At 40.9% G+C, this 21,994-nt stretch overlaps 1 protein-coding gene across 1 annotated transcript in view; it reads left to right on the top strand.

Moving 5' to 3' along the window:
• The window catches only part of LOC126093395 (prostaglandin reductase 1-like), a 30,664-nt gene extending 12,952 nt beyond the window's left edge, over window positions 1-17,712 (top strand). Inside the window, exons 2-3 of the mRNA XM_049908717.1 lie at window positions 10,648-10,992; window positions 16,559-17,712. Coding sequence (XP_049764674.1) covers window positions 10,648-10,992; window positions 16,559-17,011 — 798 coding nt within the window. The 3' untranslated portion in view covers window positions 17,012-17,712. The remainder of the gene's footprint in view (window positions 1-10,647; window positions 10,993-16,558) is intronic.
• The last annotated feature ends 4,282 nt before the right edge of the window (window positions 17,713-21,994 follow it).

Consider the following 21,994-nt stretch of genomic DNA (forward strand, 5'->3'; position numbering starts at 1 on the left):
TAAGGACAATTACTATAGTAACTGAAAAAGAAAGGTTATTGCACATATAATTAGCACTAGAAGCGTGGCAACTGAAGGTTGACACGTGTAGTGTGAAAACTGAAAGTTTGGCAGAAGTAACAAATTTCGCTACACTCTGACTTAATTTAGCAAAAGAATTAATAAACGGAGAATCGAAAGTTAATTTAGTGACTGAAATTAATAGTGAGCTTTGTTTCTGAAGCACAACGAAATTCAGTAAAATGCGGTTAGTCTTGGACTACCTCAACAATCATTTCAAAAGCTACTTGAATCTACGCAATTTAGAAATAAGAGATTTTACTTTGAACTTGAATTAAATGATTCTGAACAATTAACAATGTTGTAGGCCGTGCATATTAACAGACACCACTATCTGTCTACACTTGTCCTCGACTGTTTCTTTATTTTCCCACAGTAAATCCTCGTCTATATCCAGGTCATCCCAGAAAAAACCATCCGGCTTTGATCCTAAATCCGGCTTATCTGGCGGCTTTTTCAGCCTCTGTTCACATACAGTTTTAATTTCAACACGTTTGTCCTGAGGCTTAGTCTGTAGCTTCGCCTCCAATACCGAAACCTTTTCCTGTAACTCGTCAACTAGTGAGTGTTGCTTTGCTATCATTTCACTAATTGTCACCTTCGTTGATTCCACCTTGGTCAGATTGATCTCATCTGCCAATCTACCTGGAGGAATGTGCCCAGTAGTTCCTGCAATTACTTCCTCTAGATCTGCGCAACCCACACTGCTACCGTCTGACCGTATAACGTCAGCTCTAACCTCATACACGCTGTAATCTACGTGCTTTTCTACCAATCGTGTCCGGCTATCACTAAAATTCTCGTAATCTTTCTCCTCAATACTTTCGCAATGTTTAAACTGGAGTTTTGCGTCGGATGGGTCGGCTAGTTCTACCACTATAACTTTCGGTAAAGTCTGCCGGTCAGGGCCAGAACTTTCCGTTACTATTTCAACATCTAACTCCTGCGGGACGAAACACGACGAACCTTGCTCGTGCTCCCCATTAACATCAACTATTTCTGGTAAAGTCTGCCGGTTAGGGCCAGAACTTTCTATCACTTCACAAACACTATCTTCCTGCGGGACGAGACGCGGCAAATCCTGCACGCGCTCCCCATAAACGCTTCTCCCATACAGACCCCTATAATCTCTTAGTTCGTCGTATAAGCGACCGAACTGCCTTAACCAGACCTCATCCCTTTCTGCATCCCCTCGCTCGATGACGGACGTTTTATCCGACATATGATCTTCTCTCAACAATTGCGAATCATTCTTAAACTCAATCTCCAGTTCCGCTGTGGGTATTACAGTTGCCACTTTATAATCGATTTTCGGAACACTACTTAAATTGTTCTCACTGACAGTGAATGTATTTTCGACTGCCGTGTATACAGCTGATCTACTACTTGTGGGCGCACTCCTTTCTCTCAACACTGGCACACTCTCCCGCCGTTGATTATTCCATACGGAATTTTCATAACGACGATACCTGCGTTTTCTCTTGTTATTGGGCCTCCAAAATTTCTCCACGCCCGGTCGGTCCCTCACCGGCGCGGCTAATGGTTTCCCTGTCTCGTCCCAGCAGATACGCTCCCCGGATGCTGCTGAGGCGGCTGATCACACCCTCTGGCGTTATTACTATTCTGCGAAGCCCGTATCACGCTAGTATGATACTGGTTTCCGTAATTCCTGTTATTATTTGCATTGTACCGATTGTTATTACGGTCCTAACCATTATTGTTATTGCTGCCATGGTTGCGGTATGCATTGTTCCCATGGTTATCGTTGTTGTGGTTGCTGTGGTACCCGTTGTTGTTACCACGGCCTCTACCACTGTCGCGATTATTGCGCCAATTGTCCTCGTCCTCCACTCTTTCCAGGAAATCATTGATTGTCCTGTAATTGCTTCCTAAGTAGCGTTTTGTATCATCTGGAAGCTTCTTGTAGAGTTCCCAGACTATTTCGGATTCCGTGCGGCGATCACGCAAATATTCCAACTTGCGGATCCAGCCCTCACAAAACTCCTTCATCAAACCGCGCGAATTCGCATCGAAAGGCCTCGATACGACAAATTCGCGCCAGACACTTTGCTGTTTTTGCTCTGACCAGTATTCAGCCAGAAACAAATTTTTAAATTCGTCAAAAGTCAGGTTCGTAATGTTGAGGTTTAAGCCCCAACGCTTGGCATCACCAGCCAGCACATCAATAACCGCATTAATTTTTCTCTCATTAGTCCATGATCTGGGTAAAACTCTTTCACAATTCTTAATGAAATCCGTCGCGTGTATACCGCCTTTTTTCAAGGGGTCGAACCGCTCCTCTTTCGTCAACAATTCCGAACTATGTGCATAGATTGACACATAGCTCTGTTTTTCGTCAAGTTTCTTTTCTAATTCCGACACTCTCGTAATTACTTGGCAAGTGGTTGTCGCAAGCGTTTCTACTTCCCTTTTTTTCTCTTCGCAGGTATTAGCCTGCTTCGTCACTTTGGTATCTACTTCGGATACTAAAGCCTTTAAAGTTTCCACCTTCTTTTGATCCTCTTTTTTCACTAATTGAATTTGTTCCGTCACCTTATTCTCGATTATCGGAGCAACTGATTCTCCTACACTCTTCTCGATTCTGCTAATTTCGGAATAAAAACGAGTATTTATGCTCGCAATTTCCGCCTGAACGCCTATCATTTCCTGTTTAAGATTACCGATTTCGGTATTAATTACAACAATATCTTCTTTGATTTTATCAACTTTTGTGTTAACAACTCCAACATTGTTGTTAACAACGTTAATAGCTTTGTTCTGATTGTCTAGCATCCGTTCAATTTTTTCAGACTGAGCATCTTGTTTGGCAGCCTGAGCTTCTTGCTTGGCAGCCTGCGCTTCTTGCTTGGCAGCCTGAGCTTCTTGCTTGGCCGATTGACTCTTGATTTCATTAATCAAAACATTCAATAAATCAGTTAAATTCCCGGAAACTACCGGTTTTACTTCCGTAGCTAGGTCCTCTATATATGTTCCCCCGTATTCATCGTCAAGGGGTACAGATTTGATTTTCGCTTCCGTTTCCGAAACATTTTCTAAAGTTTGGAATTCCATTTCTGCTCTTTGTTGCGTTTCGGCGGTCGCGTCTTTCATGCTAGCCGCGTTTCCCACTGTTCGACCGATTGTTCCGTATCCAAGTCTACCAAATTTTGGCAATTGTTGCCTTCACTCATTTTAATAATTTTCAATATAAATGCCAAATCTCAAATCTAATTAGGATTCCTCACACTAATATTCTCGCTGACGTATCGACCGTTTGGTAACCAATACTTTGTTATGAGATTTGCACAATGCAAAATTCGTGTCCAGAACAACCTCAAATCCGAAGATTATCCTGTCACCAGGTCGCCACCTATAACCTCCCCCTCACTTATCGACCTTAATGACAGTGAAAAATTAAACCGCGTGTACCTAATGGAAATATGGGAAAAGCAATCGTCACCGAAGTTAATTTGTCGGTAAAGAGGGAGGAAAGGGTTACATCTAAATGAAAGGAAAAATGCTAATGAAACTGGTGGAAATTAATTTTGAAAAGGGGTAAAGTTAATAAAGAAAGTAAATGTGCGGTCGTCACGTTAACAATTAATTAGCGGTAATTAGATATTTGAGATTTGGGGGAAATTACGGTCGCCAGTCCTAAGGACAATTACTATAGTAACTGAAAAAGAAAGGTTATTGCACATATAATTAGCACTAGAAGCGTGGCAACTGAAGGTTGACACGTGTAGTGTGAAAACTGAAAGTTTGGCAGAAGTAACAAATTTCGCTACACTCTGACTTAATTTAGCAAAAGAATTAATAAACGGAGAATCGAAAGTTAATTTAGTGACTGAAATTAATAGTGAGCTTTGTTTCTGAAGCACAACGAAATTCAGTAAAATGCGGTTAGTCTTGGACTACCTCAACAATCATTTCAAAAGCTACTTGAATCTACGCAATTTAGAAATAAGAGATTTTACTTTGAACTTGAATTAAATGATTCTGAACAGTTAACAATAGTAAAATTTAGTACGTACCAAGCTGAGCTGCAGTCACAGGTAAGCTAAAATACGGTAACAAAACTCGCACTCTTAATTCGTGCTTGTGTAATCTAAATATTGTAGCCAGCTATGAATACTTTAACTGAACTTTGAAATTAAAGCAGCGAAATTGAATGATGCTGGCGTTTGAATTTCAACGACACTCGGGCTCATTTCGGAAAAGGAAGGGACCCTGCTTGGCAAAGCAATTGGGACAATGAGCAACAAAGGTTCATGCTAAGTTGCTGTAATTTTGTGATGCAACAATTTTAAAAGTTTGAAAAGCTAAGGTCTGCCATACAGCTCTAAAACCTTACGTGCTTCCAGTCTTCCTTGTTGGTTGATTGAAGGTTTGAAGCCGTCGATCGAGGAGGTGGCGACAGTCAGTCATTGTCGGCCGTCGCTGATGCAGAAGCTGGATGTTGGCGCGCCTTCTTCTCGACACGGTCACCAGACGAAACGGGCTCTTGATGTGCGCTAGCTAATGCTTCCCGTCCGCGACACCATGTCAGAAACTATCATCGCAAGTCGAGCGCAATTACATACTGCCAAACCCCGAAAGCGCGGCAACTCGCGGGAGCGTCACACAACACACCTGCTCCACTCGCTACCTCAGCCAGACCCCCTCTCTGCCCGCGCTCCACGCGACAGAGTTCACACTCCCAAAGATCCTACACACTTTGATTCTTCACACGACCTATCGATGTAATCGTTCGATAGCAGTTTTCCTTAGGCAAGACCCAGCGTAAAAATACAAATAATATTTACGAAACAAACCAATTATACCTCGACATAAATGCATATAGTATATATAGTAAAACAATTACAATATGTAAAGACACAGAAATGTCATATATTCAGGTGACAAAAATAAGGAAAACCAATTTATAGTGCAATAGATGGAAATAGGAGGATATGCATTTCCGGCGTTAGATGGTGGCAAAATCATGGTTTGAGCTCCCGTCGACGAGGTCTTTAAGAAACGGAGCACAAGCTTGGATTGAGCTACGAAACCCGCAGTTTCGTTTTCAAAGGAGCCATCCAGGTATTGATCGCTCGCCGTGGTCGTCGCTTTGAAAACATCTACAGCTACATCTATACTTTTAAAATCACTTTGAAGCGCACGCCAGAGGGTACGTCCCATTGTACAAGTTGTTAGGGTTTCTCCCCGTTCCGTTCACGTGTGGAGCGCAGGAAGAATGATTCTTTAAATGCTGTAATTAATCTCATTTTTTCCTCACGAACCCTATGGGAGCGATACGTAAAGGGTTTTACTGTATTCTTAGAGTAATCATTAAAACCGGTTCTTCAAACTTTTGAGAGTAGGCTTTCTCAGGATAGTTTACGTTTCCTTCAAGAGTCTCGTCAGATCAGTTCCGTCAGCATCTCTGTGATACTCTTCCGCGGGTTAAACAAATCTGTAACTACTCGTGCTGATCACCTCTATACACGTTCAATATCCCCTGCTCGTCATATCTGGTACAGGTCCCACACACCTTAGCAATATTCTCGGCTAGACGCTACAGTCTGGAACCGCGCGACTGCTACGGTCGCAGGTTCGAATCCTGCCTCGGGCATGGATGTGTGTCATGTCTTTAGGTTAGTTAGGTTTAAGTAGTTCTAAGTTCTAGGGGACTGATGACCTCAGAAGTTAAGTCCCATAGTGCTCAGAGCCATTTGAACCAATATTCTCGGATAGGTCATGCGAGTGATTTATAAGCAATCTGCTTTGTAGACTGCTCGCATTTCACTAGCATCCTACCAATAAACCGCAGTCAGTTGCCTACTTAACCCAGTTCTGAGCCTAAGGTATAGTTCATTTCATGTCCCTACGAAATGGTACACCCAGCTATTTCTATGAGCTAACCGATTCCCAGTTTGACTCTTTGATATTGTAGTCACAGGATAGTACGTTTTTTCGTTTTATGAAGTGCACAGTTTTACATTTCTGAACATTTGAAGCAAGATGCCATTATTTGCGCTGTTTTGAAATCTTATCAAGATCTGACTAACTATTTATGCAGCTTCTTTCACACTGTAGTTCATCATAGGTAACTGCATCACCTGCAAAAAGTCTGAGACTACTATTAACATTGTCCGCAAGATCATTAATATATAACGTGAACAGCAAGGGTCCCAACACACTTCCCTGGGGTACACACGAAGTTACTTCCACATCTGTCCATGGCTATCCATCCAAGATAACTTGCTGCGTCCCCCCTACCAAGACATCCTCAACCCCGTCAGAAATTTCGTTTATTGGCACCTACGATAGTAATTACGATAACAAGCATAGATGTGGTACTGAGGTTTTTTTCTGTTTTGAGTTAAGAAAAATCGGGAAACCTATTTTTCTGGCCAATATTAGTATTTGTTACCTACAAAATGTGGTGCCACAGAAGATTCTGCTACAAATAGACGACTAGGATATTGGACGGTAGTTTTGTGGATCACTTCTACTACTTGCCCTGTAAACGGGTGTGCCTTGTGCTTTCTTTCAATTACTTGACGCTGTTTTTGGTTCGAGGGATCTGCAATAGATTATAATTAACAGCAAAACAGCAAAAAGAAATCTTAAGCCATTGTGCCAGTTGTGCAAATGCAGCTCCTCTTCGATAACAATGGAAATTTAGAAATGGAATGACATGACAATATTGAAAATGGTTAGAAATTACAAAGACTTGTCACACGGAATGTGAATTTTGGTTTTTTCTGTTTTGAGTTAAGAAACATCGGGAAGCCTAAGTTTCTGGCCAATATTAGTATTTGTTACCTACAAAATGTGGTGCCACAGAAGATTGATGATGACTGGATATATATATGGAATAACTAATGAGGAAATACCGAATCAAACTGGAGAGAAAGAAAAATTATTGCACAGTTTGACTGAACGAAGGGTTTGGTTGATAAGACACATACCAAGGCATCAAGGAATAATCAATGTGGTGATGTCGAGAAGTGTTTTGACTGTAGTAGAAAGGTTCAAATTGGTGTAGAATGATACAGCTATGCACATATGGAATTTGTACAACAAAGACTAGCGAGAAGAGTTGCTTCAAACCAGACTTCAGACTGAAGACAACAACAAAGGAAAACATGAGTCCGAGTCGATCTGCTCTTTTACTCGCTCTGGCAGACTAAGAATTGCACTAATACAGCCAACGGTCATCTATTGTACGAAAACGTTTAACTAGAGCAATGGATACAAGACAGTAATGAGTTATGACTGCAGCAAAGTTCCTGAAGAACTTCGTAGTCTTAACATCCGTTGTTGCCGCGGAAGAAAGACATGCAGAGTACAGGAGATAATAAATATGAGGTTGAACGAAGCGAAAACACTTTTAAAAAATATTGTTTACGTAATGTTGAATAACAAGCCAACTGGTCTTGTTCTAGTGATTTTTGTGTTCAAAATGATTCAAATGGCTCTAAGCACTATGGGACTTAACATCTGAGGTCATCAGTCCCCTAGACTTAGTACTACTGAAACCTAGCTAACCTAAGGACATCACACACATCCATGCTCGAGGCAGGATTCGAACTTGCGACCGTAGCAGCATCAGTCAGGTTATACCATCATTTTCATTCCTCGTGATTTCGATTCAGTACCACCTCATTAATTATAGAATCTACCCATCCAGTCTTCAGCATTATATTTCAAAAGCTTCTATTCGCGTCTTTTCTGAACCGTTTCCTCTTTCACGTATCACTTCCACACAATTATCTTCAGAAAAGACTTCCTAACACTTAAATTTATATTATATATGAAAATGTTCTTCTTTTTTAGAAATGCTTTTCTTGCTATTGTCAATCTACATTTTATATCCTCTCTTCTTCAGCCATCAGTTATTTTGTAGTCCAAGCAGCAAATCTCATCTCTTTCTTCTAATGTCTCATTTCCTAATCTAACTACCTCAGAATCACCTTATTTAATCGACTACATTCCATTTCTCTTGTTTTCATCTTACACCCTCTTCTCACGACACGAACCAATCACTTCGCCAGAAGATGTGGAGTGTGACAATCTTCGAAACCGATACTTTAAAACTGCCACCTGGCTGTAAACTGCCGCGCGGAGTGGCCGCGTGGTTAAAGGCGCCTTGTCACGAATCGCGCGGCCCCTTCCACCGGAGGTTCGAGTCCTCCTTCGGGCATGGATGTGTGTGTTGTCCTTAGCATAAATTAGTCTAAGTTAGTTTAAGTAGTGTGTAAGTCTGGGGACCGATGACCTCAGAAGTTTAGTCCCTTAGGAATTCAAACAGATTTGGCTGGAAACTCGAGAGCTTTTCATCAACTATCCAGTCCATTCAACTGCTCTTCCAAGTCTGTTATTGTCTCCAACTGAATCGCAATGTCATCGGCAACCCTCCTTAAACTTTAATTCCTACTTAAGATTTTCCTTTTGTTTCCTTTACTACTTGCTCAATGTACAGACTGAATAACATCGAGGATAGGCGACAGTCCTGTCTGACTCTCCTCTAACCTATGGCTTCCCTTTCATGTCCTTTAATCCTTATAACTGCAGTCTGATTTCTGTACAAGTTGTAAATAGCCTTTCGCTCCCAGTATTTTAGCCCTGATACCCTCAACACTACAAAGAAGTCGTTCAGTCTGTTTTGTAAAAAGCTTTCTATAACTCTACAAGTGCTTAATGGCGGTTTGCCTTTCTTCGATGTATCTTCTGAGATTACTGGCTGGGTCAGTATTGCCTCGTGTGCTTCTACTTTTCTCCTGTACTCAAACTGATCTTCCCCGAAACTGGCTTCTACAAGTTTTTCCGTTCACTTGTAAATAATTCGTGTTAGTATTCCGCAATCATGACTTATTAAACCGGTCGTTCGGTAGTACTCGCACCTGTCGGTTCATGCCGTCTTTGGAATTGGAATTATTATATTCTTCTCGAGGGTATTTCGTCTGACTCATATACGTTACACATACACTTTACGATGCACCTGACTCTGAGACACACCGTAATGACGTCACAGTCGGCCGAGGAAACAAATTCATCAAATTATGTTTGTAGCAGTTGCTACAACAACTCTGTTAGTCCCTACTCCTGCGTTATTGTCATGGGCCCAATTGATACATGCACGCACTGGGCCAAAGAATATGCAGCACTTTACGTCACCACTTACATACCATATTATTTCAAGCAGTGTACCTGTATCTCAGGAGAAAAAGCCTTGGGATAACTCACTGGTATGCAAAATTTGACGAGGAAAGTAATTTTCGCAACATGTGACGTTGCCAAGTAACATATTTCGATGCAACTTGGACAATGCACAGAAAGAACTGCTACATTATAGTACAGAAGGTAACTGAAAGAGCTATGCAGCGAGACAAATGACACTTCTAGACGAAGAAAATAATTACGCTGAAGATACATGATTCATGAGTCTCCTCTGGACATTACAAAGAGTGGGACATGGTTCTTGATAGGGAGTGTGATCACCACGGACATTAATGCATGCTCTGCATTGTGCCCCAATGCTGGCCACAAGGTTGATAAGACAACTGCTGGATTGTCGTTGATACATCTGGATGTGCTGCAATACATCTCTGCAACATGTCCCACATTTCCTCAATGGGATTTAAATCAGAGTAACGGGCGGCCAGTCGATTTGCCAAATATCCTGTCGTTCCGAGAGCTCTCCACATGCGCTCTTGGATGCTGTCGCACATTGCCATCCCTAAACTGAAGTAAGCGGCAAACGCTCCCTTGAAATGATACACATGCGGAAGAGAACAGAGGCACAATAATGCTGATCCGTGTACTGTGGTGAGTACACCCATGCAACATCATGTCTCCCCACACCATAAGACCTGGATCACCAGATCATGTTTGACAATGTTCCTTTGTGTATTAAGTGCCCTCAAATGGCCAGATGTGGGAGCACTAAATGCTGTATTGTTACCACCAATACCACCATAATCATTGCCAGCACTGTCACCATCACATCACCAGTATGACCACCAATGCACAACCACCATCACCACTGATACCACCATTGTCACTGCCACTGACATGACCATCATCACCACCACTGAACCCCCATCATTAACACCATCATTACCATTACCACCCTTTCACTGCAACTATCACCTCTGCCACCACCATTGTCATTGCTGCCACCACCACCACCACCACAGCCACCCCCGCCAGTCCCACAACTGCAACAACCACTGTTACTACCACCACCACCATAGCTACCATCTCCACCATTACCACAACCGGTACCACCACTGTTACCACCACCACCATTAATGCCACCTCCACTATCACTGTTACCACCATCACCACTACCACAGCTGCCATCATTACCAACAATGTTATCATCATCATCATCATCATCATCATCATCATTATCACCACTCTCATCATTATCATCCTCAAATTAAAATTGTATAATTAACCAACAATGAAAGTACATTTACTAAAATTAGGAATTTATATGTTGGATCTTCTGTCTTGGTGAGTTACACTAAAATTTTGTTTCTAACAGTTATTTCTACTGACTATTGTAGCTGTAGCCTTTTTGTATCATTACAGGTGGCGCTCATCGTGGAGAGCCGTGCCCCAGAGTTCCCAGTGGGTAGATACGTGGTGGGCTACTGGGGCTGGCGTGACCGTACAGTCGCAGAGACGAGGGCCAACCGGGATATGTGGGCACCAATGCTGGTCCCGGAGCTGGGCGACCTGCCACTGTCACTGGCACTGGGTGTGCTGGGCATGCCTGGCAACACAGCCTACTTCGGGCTGCTCGAGATCTGCCATCCCAGGCCTGGGGAGGTGGCTGTGGTCAGCGGCGCAGCGGGGGCCGTCGGCTCCATCGTGGGGCAGATCGCTCGCATCAAGGGCTGCAAGGTCATTGGGTTCGCCGGCTCTGACTCCAAGGTGTGCTGCTGACATCTACCTATATTTTACACGAAGTGCCATTAATGCAAGCTCCCACTAATAATGCAGAATTCCAGATCCATAACTTGTTTTGTGGTCATTGGCTGACGAGGCTTACAGATCTGCAGTTCCTTTTTTGGTGGTTTTATCTTAAATTTATAAGTAACCCTCATCGACACCAAACCAAGGGGTTGGGGCAAAGGAATTGCTCCTATACTGTTATTACACTACTGGCCATTAAAATTGCTACACCAAGAAGAAATGCAGATGATAAACGGGTATACACTGGACAAATATATTATACTAGAACTGGCTTCTGATTACATTTTCACGCAGTTTGGGTGCATAGATCCTGAGAAATCAGTACCCAGAACAGCCACCTCTGGCCGTAATAACGGCCTTGATACGCCTGGGCATTGAGTCAAACAGAGCTTGGATGGTGAGTACAGGTACAGCTGCCCATGCAGCTTCAACACGATACCCCCGTTTCTTCAAGATTAGTGACTGTGACGAGCCAGTTGCTCGGCCACCGTTGACCAGACGTTTTCAATTGGTGCGAAATCTGGAGAATGTGCTGGCCAGTCGAACATTTTCTATATTCACAGGACCTGCAACATGCGGTCGTGCATTATCCTGCTGAAATGTAGGGTTTCGCAAGGATTGAATTAAGAGTAGAGCCACGGGTTGTAACACATCTGAAATGTAACGTCCACTGTTCAAAGTGCCGTCAATGCGAACAAGAGGTGACCGAGACGTGCAACCAATGGCACCCCATACCATCACGCCGGGTGATACGCCATTATGGCGATGACGAATTCACGCTTCCAAAGTGCGTTCACCGCGATGTCGCCAAACACGGATGCGACCATCATGATGCTGTAAACAGAACCTGGATTCATCCAAAAAAAATGACGTTTTGCCATTCGTGCACCCACGTTCGTCGTTGAGTACACCATCGCAGGCGCTCCTGTCTGTGATGCAGCATCAAGGGTAACCGCAGCCGTGGTCTCCGAGCTGATAGTCCATGCTACTGCAAACGTCGTCGAATTGTTTTTGCAGATGGTTGTTGTCTTGCAAACGTCCCCATCTGTTGACTCAGGGATCAAGACGTGGCGGCACGATCCGTTGCAGCCATGCGGATAAGATGCCTGTCATCAAGACTGATAGTGATACGAGGCTGTTAGGATCCAGCATGGCGTTCCGTATTACCCTCCTGAACCCACCGATTCCATATTCTGCTAACAGTCATTGGATCTCGACCAACGCGAGCAGCAATGTCGCGATACGATAAACCGCAATCGCGATAGGCTACAATCCGACCTTTATCAAAGTTGGAAACGTGATGGTACGCATTTCTCCTTTGTACACGAGCCATCACAACAACGTTTCACCAGGCAACGCCGGTCAACTGCTGTTTGTGTATGAGAAATCGGATGGAAACTTTCCAAATGTCAGCACGTTGTAGGTGTCGCTACCGGCGCCAACCGTGTGTGAATGCTCTTAAAAGCTAATCATTTGCATAAACAACATCTTCCTCCTGTCGGTTAAATTTCGCGTATGTAGCACGCCATCTTCGTGGTGTAGCAATTTTAATGGCCAGTAGTGTATTACAAAGTGGTGATTTATTTATTATTTCACCGGCCGAAATTATGAGGGAAGAAGAGGTTTTAGCAGTCGTCGCATGTGCGGCATTTACTTTACTGCAACAATCTGACAATCCGAAAAAGAAATAGGAGAACAAACGATGCTGATGGACGATATCATTTTTTAAAAGCAGGGAGCAGCGTGGTGAGACAAAATTAATGTTGAGTCTACAGCTGAACTGGAATGTGGAAGGTACAAAATTTTGAACTGTTACTGAATTTCCAAGGATAGCTCCTCTTTTTAGCAGAGCTGTACCTGCAGCAGAAATATTAACGCTCAATCTAAGATAAGGCTCTATCAGCTTTAATGCTCGTTTTGCATTCCACTCCATACTACAGTATTTTTAAACGCAATAAATACGCTCCTCTTCAAAAGACACAGCAAATCGCTACTCAGCCAAACAACATTCGAGCCGGCGTCCACAGTAGGAGAGGGGTTCCAACGCTGAACCACCGCCGACGCTTTGATGTTACCGCCGGCAGTACTTTCAGCAACCGAACCCCACCACAAGCGTTGGCTGCGATTTGCCGCCCGTACACACTAAGTAAATCACGGCCAACGAAGCGAATGCTTGTCATTCGCTGATCTAATGTTTACGGGGATCCTCAACAAATTGCAGTGGCAGACACTACAAGAGAGGCGTTCTGCATCACAGGAAGGTCTACTGTTGAAATTCTGAGAGCGTGTTATGTAATAAGACTCGGCAAACGTATTGTTTTCGTTTTAAAATGAATATAAACAGTCTTGAGCGCAAAATCATTTTTTACGTTACCAGTGTTTGCCTTCAGATCTCATACCAGGAGTCGAAACGCCTGCTCCGTTCACCGTCACTGCCTACCATCATTGTATGAGGTCTGAAGATGGTCTAAAATAGACCGAAACCGGTAGCCTTGTATAAAATATAGAAGTTTCTTGCGGTCGACACCGTTTATGTTCATTTCCAAGTGATAAAAAAAACCGCTGCTCTTCAAGAGAAATGTTCTCAAAAATTACCTATTACTTTCACCTACATACGTCCTACAAGACGATCTCGACGAGAATATATGAAAAGTTACAGCGCTTAGGAAAGTTTGCCTATAGGCGTTCTTGCACTTAGAAATTCAACCAGTCTAATCATGGGAGATTCGCGTGGCCGGGCAGAATCACGTACGGAGTTCCCCAAGGCTCAGTCTCAGGTCAAAATGGCTCGGAGCACTATGGGACTTAACATGTGAGATTATCAGTCCCCTAAACGTAGAACTACTCAAACCTAACTAACGTAAGGACATCACACACATCCATGCCCGAGGCAGGATTCGAACCTGCGACCGTAGCAGACGCGTGGTTCCGGACTGAAGCGCCTAGAACCGCTCGGCCACCACGGCGGGCTGGTCTCAGGTCCGCCATTGTTCCTCATATACAGGGTGATTCACGAATATATGCAGATATTCTCCTCTGTTATTCTACAAGTAAAACTAAAGAAAAAAGTTCATATAAACATAGGTCCGCAAATGTTTAGTTACAGAGTTACGGCTGATAAAAAATTTTGCCTGAAATTTAGCAACTTCGCTAATATGAAGCCATGATTTTTGTGTTTGGGGATGGATGAAAGACATAGTTTATAAGGACAAAGTCAATACGTGAGGCATTATTGGTCGTATTATGAATGCAATAGACGAAATTGAGAACAACCCCATGAAACTGAAACGAGCAACACAGTCTGTCCATACACGTGCAGGTAAATGCATTGTACTCGAGGAGACATTTTTGAACATTTATTGTGAATGTATTGTGAAATTGTATGTCCACTGTACCAGTTCCTTAACACTGAGCTTTGTTTCTTCCGGTTCAACATGAATTCACGTGTGCTATGGTATTAATAAAAGCATATTATCTGACACATTCATACAGTTTCAGTTGACGTTATTACCATCATTTTTCCAAAATTAAATTCCCTACAAATTCTGTTGAAAACTTTGTGCAATTGTCTGGAATTTAAAAAACCAAGTACTTAATAAATTAAAAATTTTACCAAATTACTCCTTTGCTTCTCTGGATGTTCTGGAAAACAACTGCAGATACGAGTCTGGGACATGTCTTATTAGATTCATCTGATCAATAACAACAAAATAAATGGAAATCATTCTTTACTTTAACCTCGTACAGTTTTGTGATGGCTTCATATTAGCGAAGTTGCTAAATTTCAGGCAAAATCTTATTAGTCGCAACGCCGTAACTAAAAATTTGCAGATCTATGTTTATATGAACTTTTTGCTTTAGTTTTACTTGTAGAATAACACTGTAAAATATTTGCATATCTTCGCCAACCACCCTATACATATATGTATAATTTATAAGATCTTCTGTCTAATATCCCCACAAGCAAACTGAGATCTTTTTGCGAATGACACTGCTATTGTAATCGATCCAAGCGTACTAACCTGAACAGAAGAAATGCTAAACAATGCTTTTAACAGCGTCATAGACTGGTTTCTTGCAAACAGTCTCACTCTCAATTTTAAAAAGACAAAACGTATTAAGCTCTGCATATCTTGCAGTACTGCACCACTGATAAGTGTAACGCGTGCTGAGGAAATAATAAATAGGATAGAAACTTCAAAATTCTTTGCTGTCCATATTGAACAGAATTTAAATTAGAAAAAGTCCATTTTGGAACTCCTAAAAAAAACTCACTTCAGCCTAATTTGCACATAGAATCAGTGCAAATATTGGGTACAGACAAATAAGTAAGTGGACATATTTTGCATATTTTCATTCAATAATGTCATGTGGAATAATATCGTGGGGTAATGCGTCTTTAACAAAGAAAGTGTTCATTACAGAAAAATGTGCTGAAAAAGTAATATGTGGTGCTCATCCACGATCAGCTTGAAGACATCTGTTTACTGAGTGGGGCATTCTTACTATTGCTTCACATGATATTTATTCCCTCATGAAGTCTCCTTGTAAATAATCCACTATAGTTCAAAAGGAACAATGATTTACATAATTACAATACCTCAAGGAAAAATAACGTACGTTACTCTACATTAAGGTTCTCTTTAGCACAAGAAGGTTGGGAAATGCTTTAACTAAATCGTTTGCTCATATACCCAGTGATATAAAATGTCTGTCAGACAGCAAAGTAAAATATGAAAAACATTTGAAAAAGTTCCTCCTTGATAGCTCCTTCTATCAGCAGAAGAATTTTTATTATTGTGAAGTCCAAACGGTGTTGAGTGGAAGTCACTAACTCACATCTGTATATTTTATAATAGTAATAATTATTATTGTTATCATTGTTGTTATTATAAAAACGGAAAACTTATAAGTGTTCTGCGTGTAGCCATATTTACATATTAATTTGTGATGTGAATGTAAAATAACTCATTCCATATCATTCGATTTATCGTGCAAATGATCCGTGAACAAGATACTAACTAGCGCACATACCATTCACGAATGGAACAATGGGCTGGGAATGGGGGGGGGGAGGAGGGGCGGGGGGATAGTGGGGATAATGATACCAAAAGTACCCGAAGTATACATAGTGAACCAGAACTTGCAGGGGTGGTCGTACAGACCCAAACAAGAGAAAAATGTCTGGTAAAAATGGGCTCTAAAATTCATACCTTTAAGAGATATAAGCAATTGTTCAGTAGAAGTGTTTCACAACAGCGAAGGTGAAAAAGTGTTCATAGCTCTTTAGGTATGCACCTTATGGCCCACATTTGCTGAATATTTTTTTTCTTGTTTTGGCCCATACTACCATCCGCGAAAGTTTGCCAGCGTTCTGGTTCACCCTGTAGATGTAGGTAAATATCACAAAACTGTACAGAGAATTGGATCGATAAGAATTCTGCTTCTATGACAAACCATGATTCTGAACTTAGCTGTCAGCCTCACATTTAATTGTCATGTAACCTTTCTCCTTTGGTTGCAGGTAAACTGGTTGAGAGATGAACTGGGTTTCGACCACGCATTCAACTACAAGACGGTAGACGTTGGAAAAGCGCTGAAGGAAGTCGCACCTGATGGGGTGGACATATACTTCGACAATGTGGGCGGTCAACAGAGCAGCGCCATCATCTACAAGATGCGAACCGGAGGCCGAATTTCGGTCTGTGGATCCATCTCCAGCTACAATGACACCAAGATCCCCTCTGCACCCATCCTGCAGCCGGCGATGGTGTTCAACGAGCTCAAGATGGAAGGCTTTTTGGTCAACCGCTGGCTGGATCGCTGGGATGAGGGCATTAAGCAGAACATGCAGTGGATTAAAGAGGGAAAGCTGAAGTACAAAGAGACGGTCACACAAGGGTTTGAAAATATGCCAAAGGCTTTCATCGGTATGCTCAAGGGAGAAAACCTGGGCAAGGCAGTTGTCAAGGTGTGATGACATGTACACAGCCGCGAGACCTCACATTGTTTCGTGATACCCTGTACTGCCAAGTCACCATAGTCCAATATTAAATTGCTTACGTATAACTGTTACAGTGTTAGTGTGAAGTACTGTCGTCCTTTGCTGATATTGAAATCACCCAAGAAGACGTTATCCTTGACGATTCGTAAATATTTCATTCACTCCAATGTTGCTGTATAACTCTGTTCTTCCTTCATCTTTACGCACTGAAAAGGGGAAGGAATAGTTCTAAAAGTACGCTTTGGCGGCGGTAGCTGAGAACTGCGAAACTATTTGATGGGCTTCATCATTCATAGTTACTGGAATGCAAACGAGTACAATGTGACCAAAATTAAGCTAAAAGGGCGCTATTAAGTGCGTCGTTCGCCGACGGTCGGAACAATACGCCCCATAGAGTGTGTGATACCGACGCGCGAACTAGAGAATAATCGATTAGACCACAGCTTGGTACTATACTTGGCGAACTATTCTAAGACTCTCGCTGTGATAATGTTTAAAGTACACCGCGACACACAACATTCCAAGCAGTAAGCGTACTTTCAGATGTATCATGTATTTTACGGTGTGAAGTGCATATGTAATGAACGCCTTAGTTATTTTCGTAAAGACCTGTAACACGAATGCACGTATCGACCTCCTTGCAGATACAGTAAACGTAATGTTGCAACATGAAATGTATTATTGCTTATTTACGCCCTATTGCTTTCGTTGCTATGTTATTCTTCTAATAGTGAATGGCATAATATACATTGCATATTTAAAAACAGACAATGGGTAGATTTTATTGCGACAGTATTTTGCGTATTAGAAAGTAGTCTAGATTATAGCAACGTATCACTCAAATGTGAAATCAGTGTTAATGACAATGAAATAGTCACTACTTTCACGACATCTTTACTTGAAACTATAAATGAGATTCAGGAAATGTGATGATTCGAGTCTTAAGATATATTTCTTGAACAACTTGCAACAAACTGTCTCTAAGACTACCTTCGTACCTTAAGGTTAGTTACTCGCTTCTATCAGGCATATAAATTCACGATCAACGAATGCACGTACAAACTCACATCCTGCAAATTTGATCACAGATTATACATAGTCATTGTTTTACATCTCTTGTAAAGATGGAGTCATATGCTTTGTTTACGGTGATGCACGGTAACATATCAGATGTCTGTCTTTTCTTCACTAAATAACATAAACTATATAGAAGATTTTGTAAAAATTTGAAGTGCTCACATGTCGCCGACTTGCTCTTACAGAAATCGAAATGTAGATTGAAGTAATTACGGATGTAGGATTTCATCGTGTGTCTCAAACTGTTTCAAACTATCTCGTAATCATTTCGTTTACTAGCTGTTATCATTGAGTTTCTATTTTATATGTTAGAAAATATAAAAAAAAATATTGGTGAAATGCCACCTTTCTTTAAAAAACTAGTACAGTATAACATCTCTGATTTCTCTGGAGACTTGCGCGAAGTTCTGCCAGGACGACCTGATATGAAATCTTTGGGTAAAGACATGAGATCGACATATAAACCACTGGTCATCGCTCTCGCCAAATTACCATCTCTCTCATTTTCATTTTCCAGACTGTTTTGGGTTCTGTCTTTGGAATTGCCGCTTCAATGTTCTTTTGTCTCACATTCGACATTAGGTTAGCGACAATGTTTTTGCAATGGACTTATTTCACGCAGTTTAGCTAGTGCTCTTGTGAAATTAACAGAAGACAACTCACAGTCAAGAACGTACTCTCACAAGAAAATTATGGAAATATACAAAATTTTATGGAGTGCATTGTACGGACAAGCAATAATTATTATCGAGAGGGATGATGGGGGGGGGGGGAGGGGGATTCACGTAGCAGCAGTTGGAAGCAACCGCGAAAGTTCCGCTTGGAAGACAGCTGAAGTTGTCTTTGGTAAATGAAAAGAGCTGCACTCTTCGGAATTACCAAAGCTGTTAAGCAAATGGCAGAGCAAGAGGTCTCGGCAGAAGGAATGGACCAGTTCTTCTCATCTCTTCTGTAGCTACCACACGAATGCAAATTCTGAAGTCGAGAGATAGTCCAAAATGGACAGTAGTGTTAATGTCGGAAATTACGAAATATTACGACATATATACAAGAACACCGAAAACTATTCTAAAGACAGTTCTAGCAACCGAAGTATAAACAATCATTTCACAGAACAACAACAGTATCTTAATTCATTTACGCGTCTTTTTACTTGGTTAACATTGTTACATACATACTTTTATCCTTGTTCCATAGATCATGAATACGACATTTAGTAATGATGTGTAACATATCTCTTTAACATAAGTTTTCTTTACACAAAATAATCAATTAATTAATTAATCTTTTTACAGTTACTTCTTCATAGCTAAGAATTCATCTGTTGAGTAGAAGGAGTTTTCATGCAGAATTTCTTCTAATTTGCTTTTATATGTTGGTTGGCTATCTGTCAGATTTTTAACACTATTTGGCAAATGACCAAAGATTTTTGTGGTAGCATAATTCACCCCTTTCTGTGCTGAAGTGAGATTTAATCCAGATTAGTAAATATCATCCTTTCTTCTAGTGTTGTATCTATGCACTTCACTGTTATTTCTAAATTGGGATGGGTTATTAATGACAAATTACATAAGTGAATATATGTATTGTGAAGGTACTGTGAATATCCCGAGTTCCTTAAACAAATGTCTGTGAGGTGATATTGGGTGGGCTCCAGCTATTATTCTGAGTACACAATTTTGTGCAATGAATACTTTCTCTCTTAATGATGAATTGCCCCAAAATATGATGCCATATGAAAACAGTGAATGAAAATGGGCATAATAAGCTAATTTACTAATATGTTTATCACCAAGATTTGCAATAACCCTAATAGGATAAGTAGCTGAACCTAACTGTTTCAGCAAATCATGGATGTGTTTCTTCCAATTCAATTTCTCTTCAGTGCACACACCCAGAAATTTTGAGTATTCTGTCTTAGCAACAGACTTCTGTTCACAGTCTATATTTATCAATAGTGTTATGCCATTTACTGTACAGACTTGTATAAACTGTGTTTTCTGAAAATTTAGTTAGAGTCCATTTGCAAAGAACCACTTAATTTTCTGAAAGACATTACTTGCAATTTCCTCAGCTGATTCTTGCTTCTTAGGTGTGATTACTATACTTGTATCATCAGTAAAAAGAACTAGCTTTGCATCTTCATGAATATAGAGTGGCAATTCGTTAATATATATTAAGAAAAGTAAGGGACCCAAGACTGAACCCTGTGGGACTCTGTTCTTGATACCTCCCCAGTTAGAGGACTCTGCTCGTTTTTGCAGACTATCTAAACTGTTAATTTCAACCTTCTGCATTCTTCCAGTTAAGTATGAATTAGTTTATTTTATTTATCGATTCTATATGAGTAATGCAATTTCATTGCTGTCTGATTTTTCTATGTAATTTATGTTAGTATGAATGTGTAATATTACAGAAAATAAGTTGCAGTAATCAAAAAGGGTATGTAATCTCACCCTAGTAGACAGATAATTTGTAGCTCTTCAGATGTATCCAGACGTAATAATTGGGGAACCAACCATCTGTGAGGTAGAAGCTCGCTGCAAATCGCCGCAAATGCAAAAAATACGTAACAGTTCGTAGTGGTGTGTGGTCTTGTAAAGACATAGCTGTTCTAGGATGTGCGCGAGACAGGAAGAAATCTTCCAGTCGACAAAATGCGACACTTACGCTCAAGATCAATATCAGCCTTGGATGGACGTTTTGTAATAAGTAAAGCTGCTGCAATATTAACTGCACGTAAAGAGATATGCAAGAAAAAAGAACACGCAAATGGTATGCGAGTTGTACAATATAACAAAGTCTGAGCACCACGAGGTGAGTGTAAATTTGACCATCATAGATCACAATACGCAAGAGTAGATTTTTGTTTCTATTCAGTTTTGTAAGTGGGTGTTCAACATATTTGACTGCAAACTACCTTGTTATTCAAGTTGAAGTGTGTGTCTTGTTGTGTGTGAACTAAGTCCATTGAGCAGATGTTTGATTCATGACACAGAGAAATGCTAAATTAGCAGTGCTGCTTCACAGCTATGAAGTTCAGCGTGCATTACTAAAGTTTCTATCTTTTGTTGTTCTTATTACTTGAGCTAAGAATTGAGGGTCTGCAGCCATCATTACTCAGAAAACTTTGTTAAATTCATTGAAGAATAAGGATTCAGTTCCAGTACATATGAGTGATGATTTACAATTTATACTGGTAGTAATTGAAGTGTTTATGCTTTCTCAAATTTCATTCAAAGACACACCATTCAGATTCAAAATAGCCTTAACTTTTCAATACAGAGACACCATTCAGATTCAAAACAGCCTTAACTTTTCAATACGGAGTTTCTACAGCACTGAAAAAAGTAAGACTTTCAGGTACCCTGTCTAATGGTATGTGCTAGCTCCTGTATTGCTCTGTCACAAAACTGTGATGATGTTAAAGGATGCTAAGCAGGTAGGAAGTAATTTAAAAATTTAATGGGCGATGTTCACTGTGTCTTCGGATATGGATTGCCTTACTATCGACTTCTGACTGGTGAGCAGGTCACGGTTTAAACCCGCTATAATTGTTTCGTTACATAACTTGTTAGATACTGTGATACAGTGAGGATAGATTACAAGTAGGTCATTCTATAGCTAATGTGAATTCATTCTAAAAATCTTATTAGGTGACTGTTTAAATAAAATGAAATTACTAAATTAAAATAACTGCACAGTTCTAAGAATCCAAAAGGTTTAAATAAAAATTCCAGTGCACTGGGCTGAAAATAGGCATTCCTAAAAAAATACAGTTTTCAGTTCGTGGTAAGGGACCTTGGTGCGGAAACAACCAAGTCGAAAGTTATAAACGAAAACTGTTATGATACCTCTGACAGTGGAACATATGTTCCG

This window comes from Schistocerca cancellata, chromosome 1 (genome assembly GCF_023864275.1).
Source record: "Schistocerca cancellata isolate TAMUIC-IGC-003103 chromosome 1, iqSchCanc2.1, whole genome shotgun sequence".
NCBI lineage: Eukaryota > Metazoa > Arthropoda > Insecta > Orthoptera > Acrididae > Schistocerca > Schistocerca cancellata.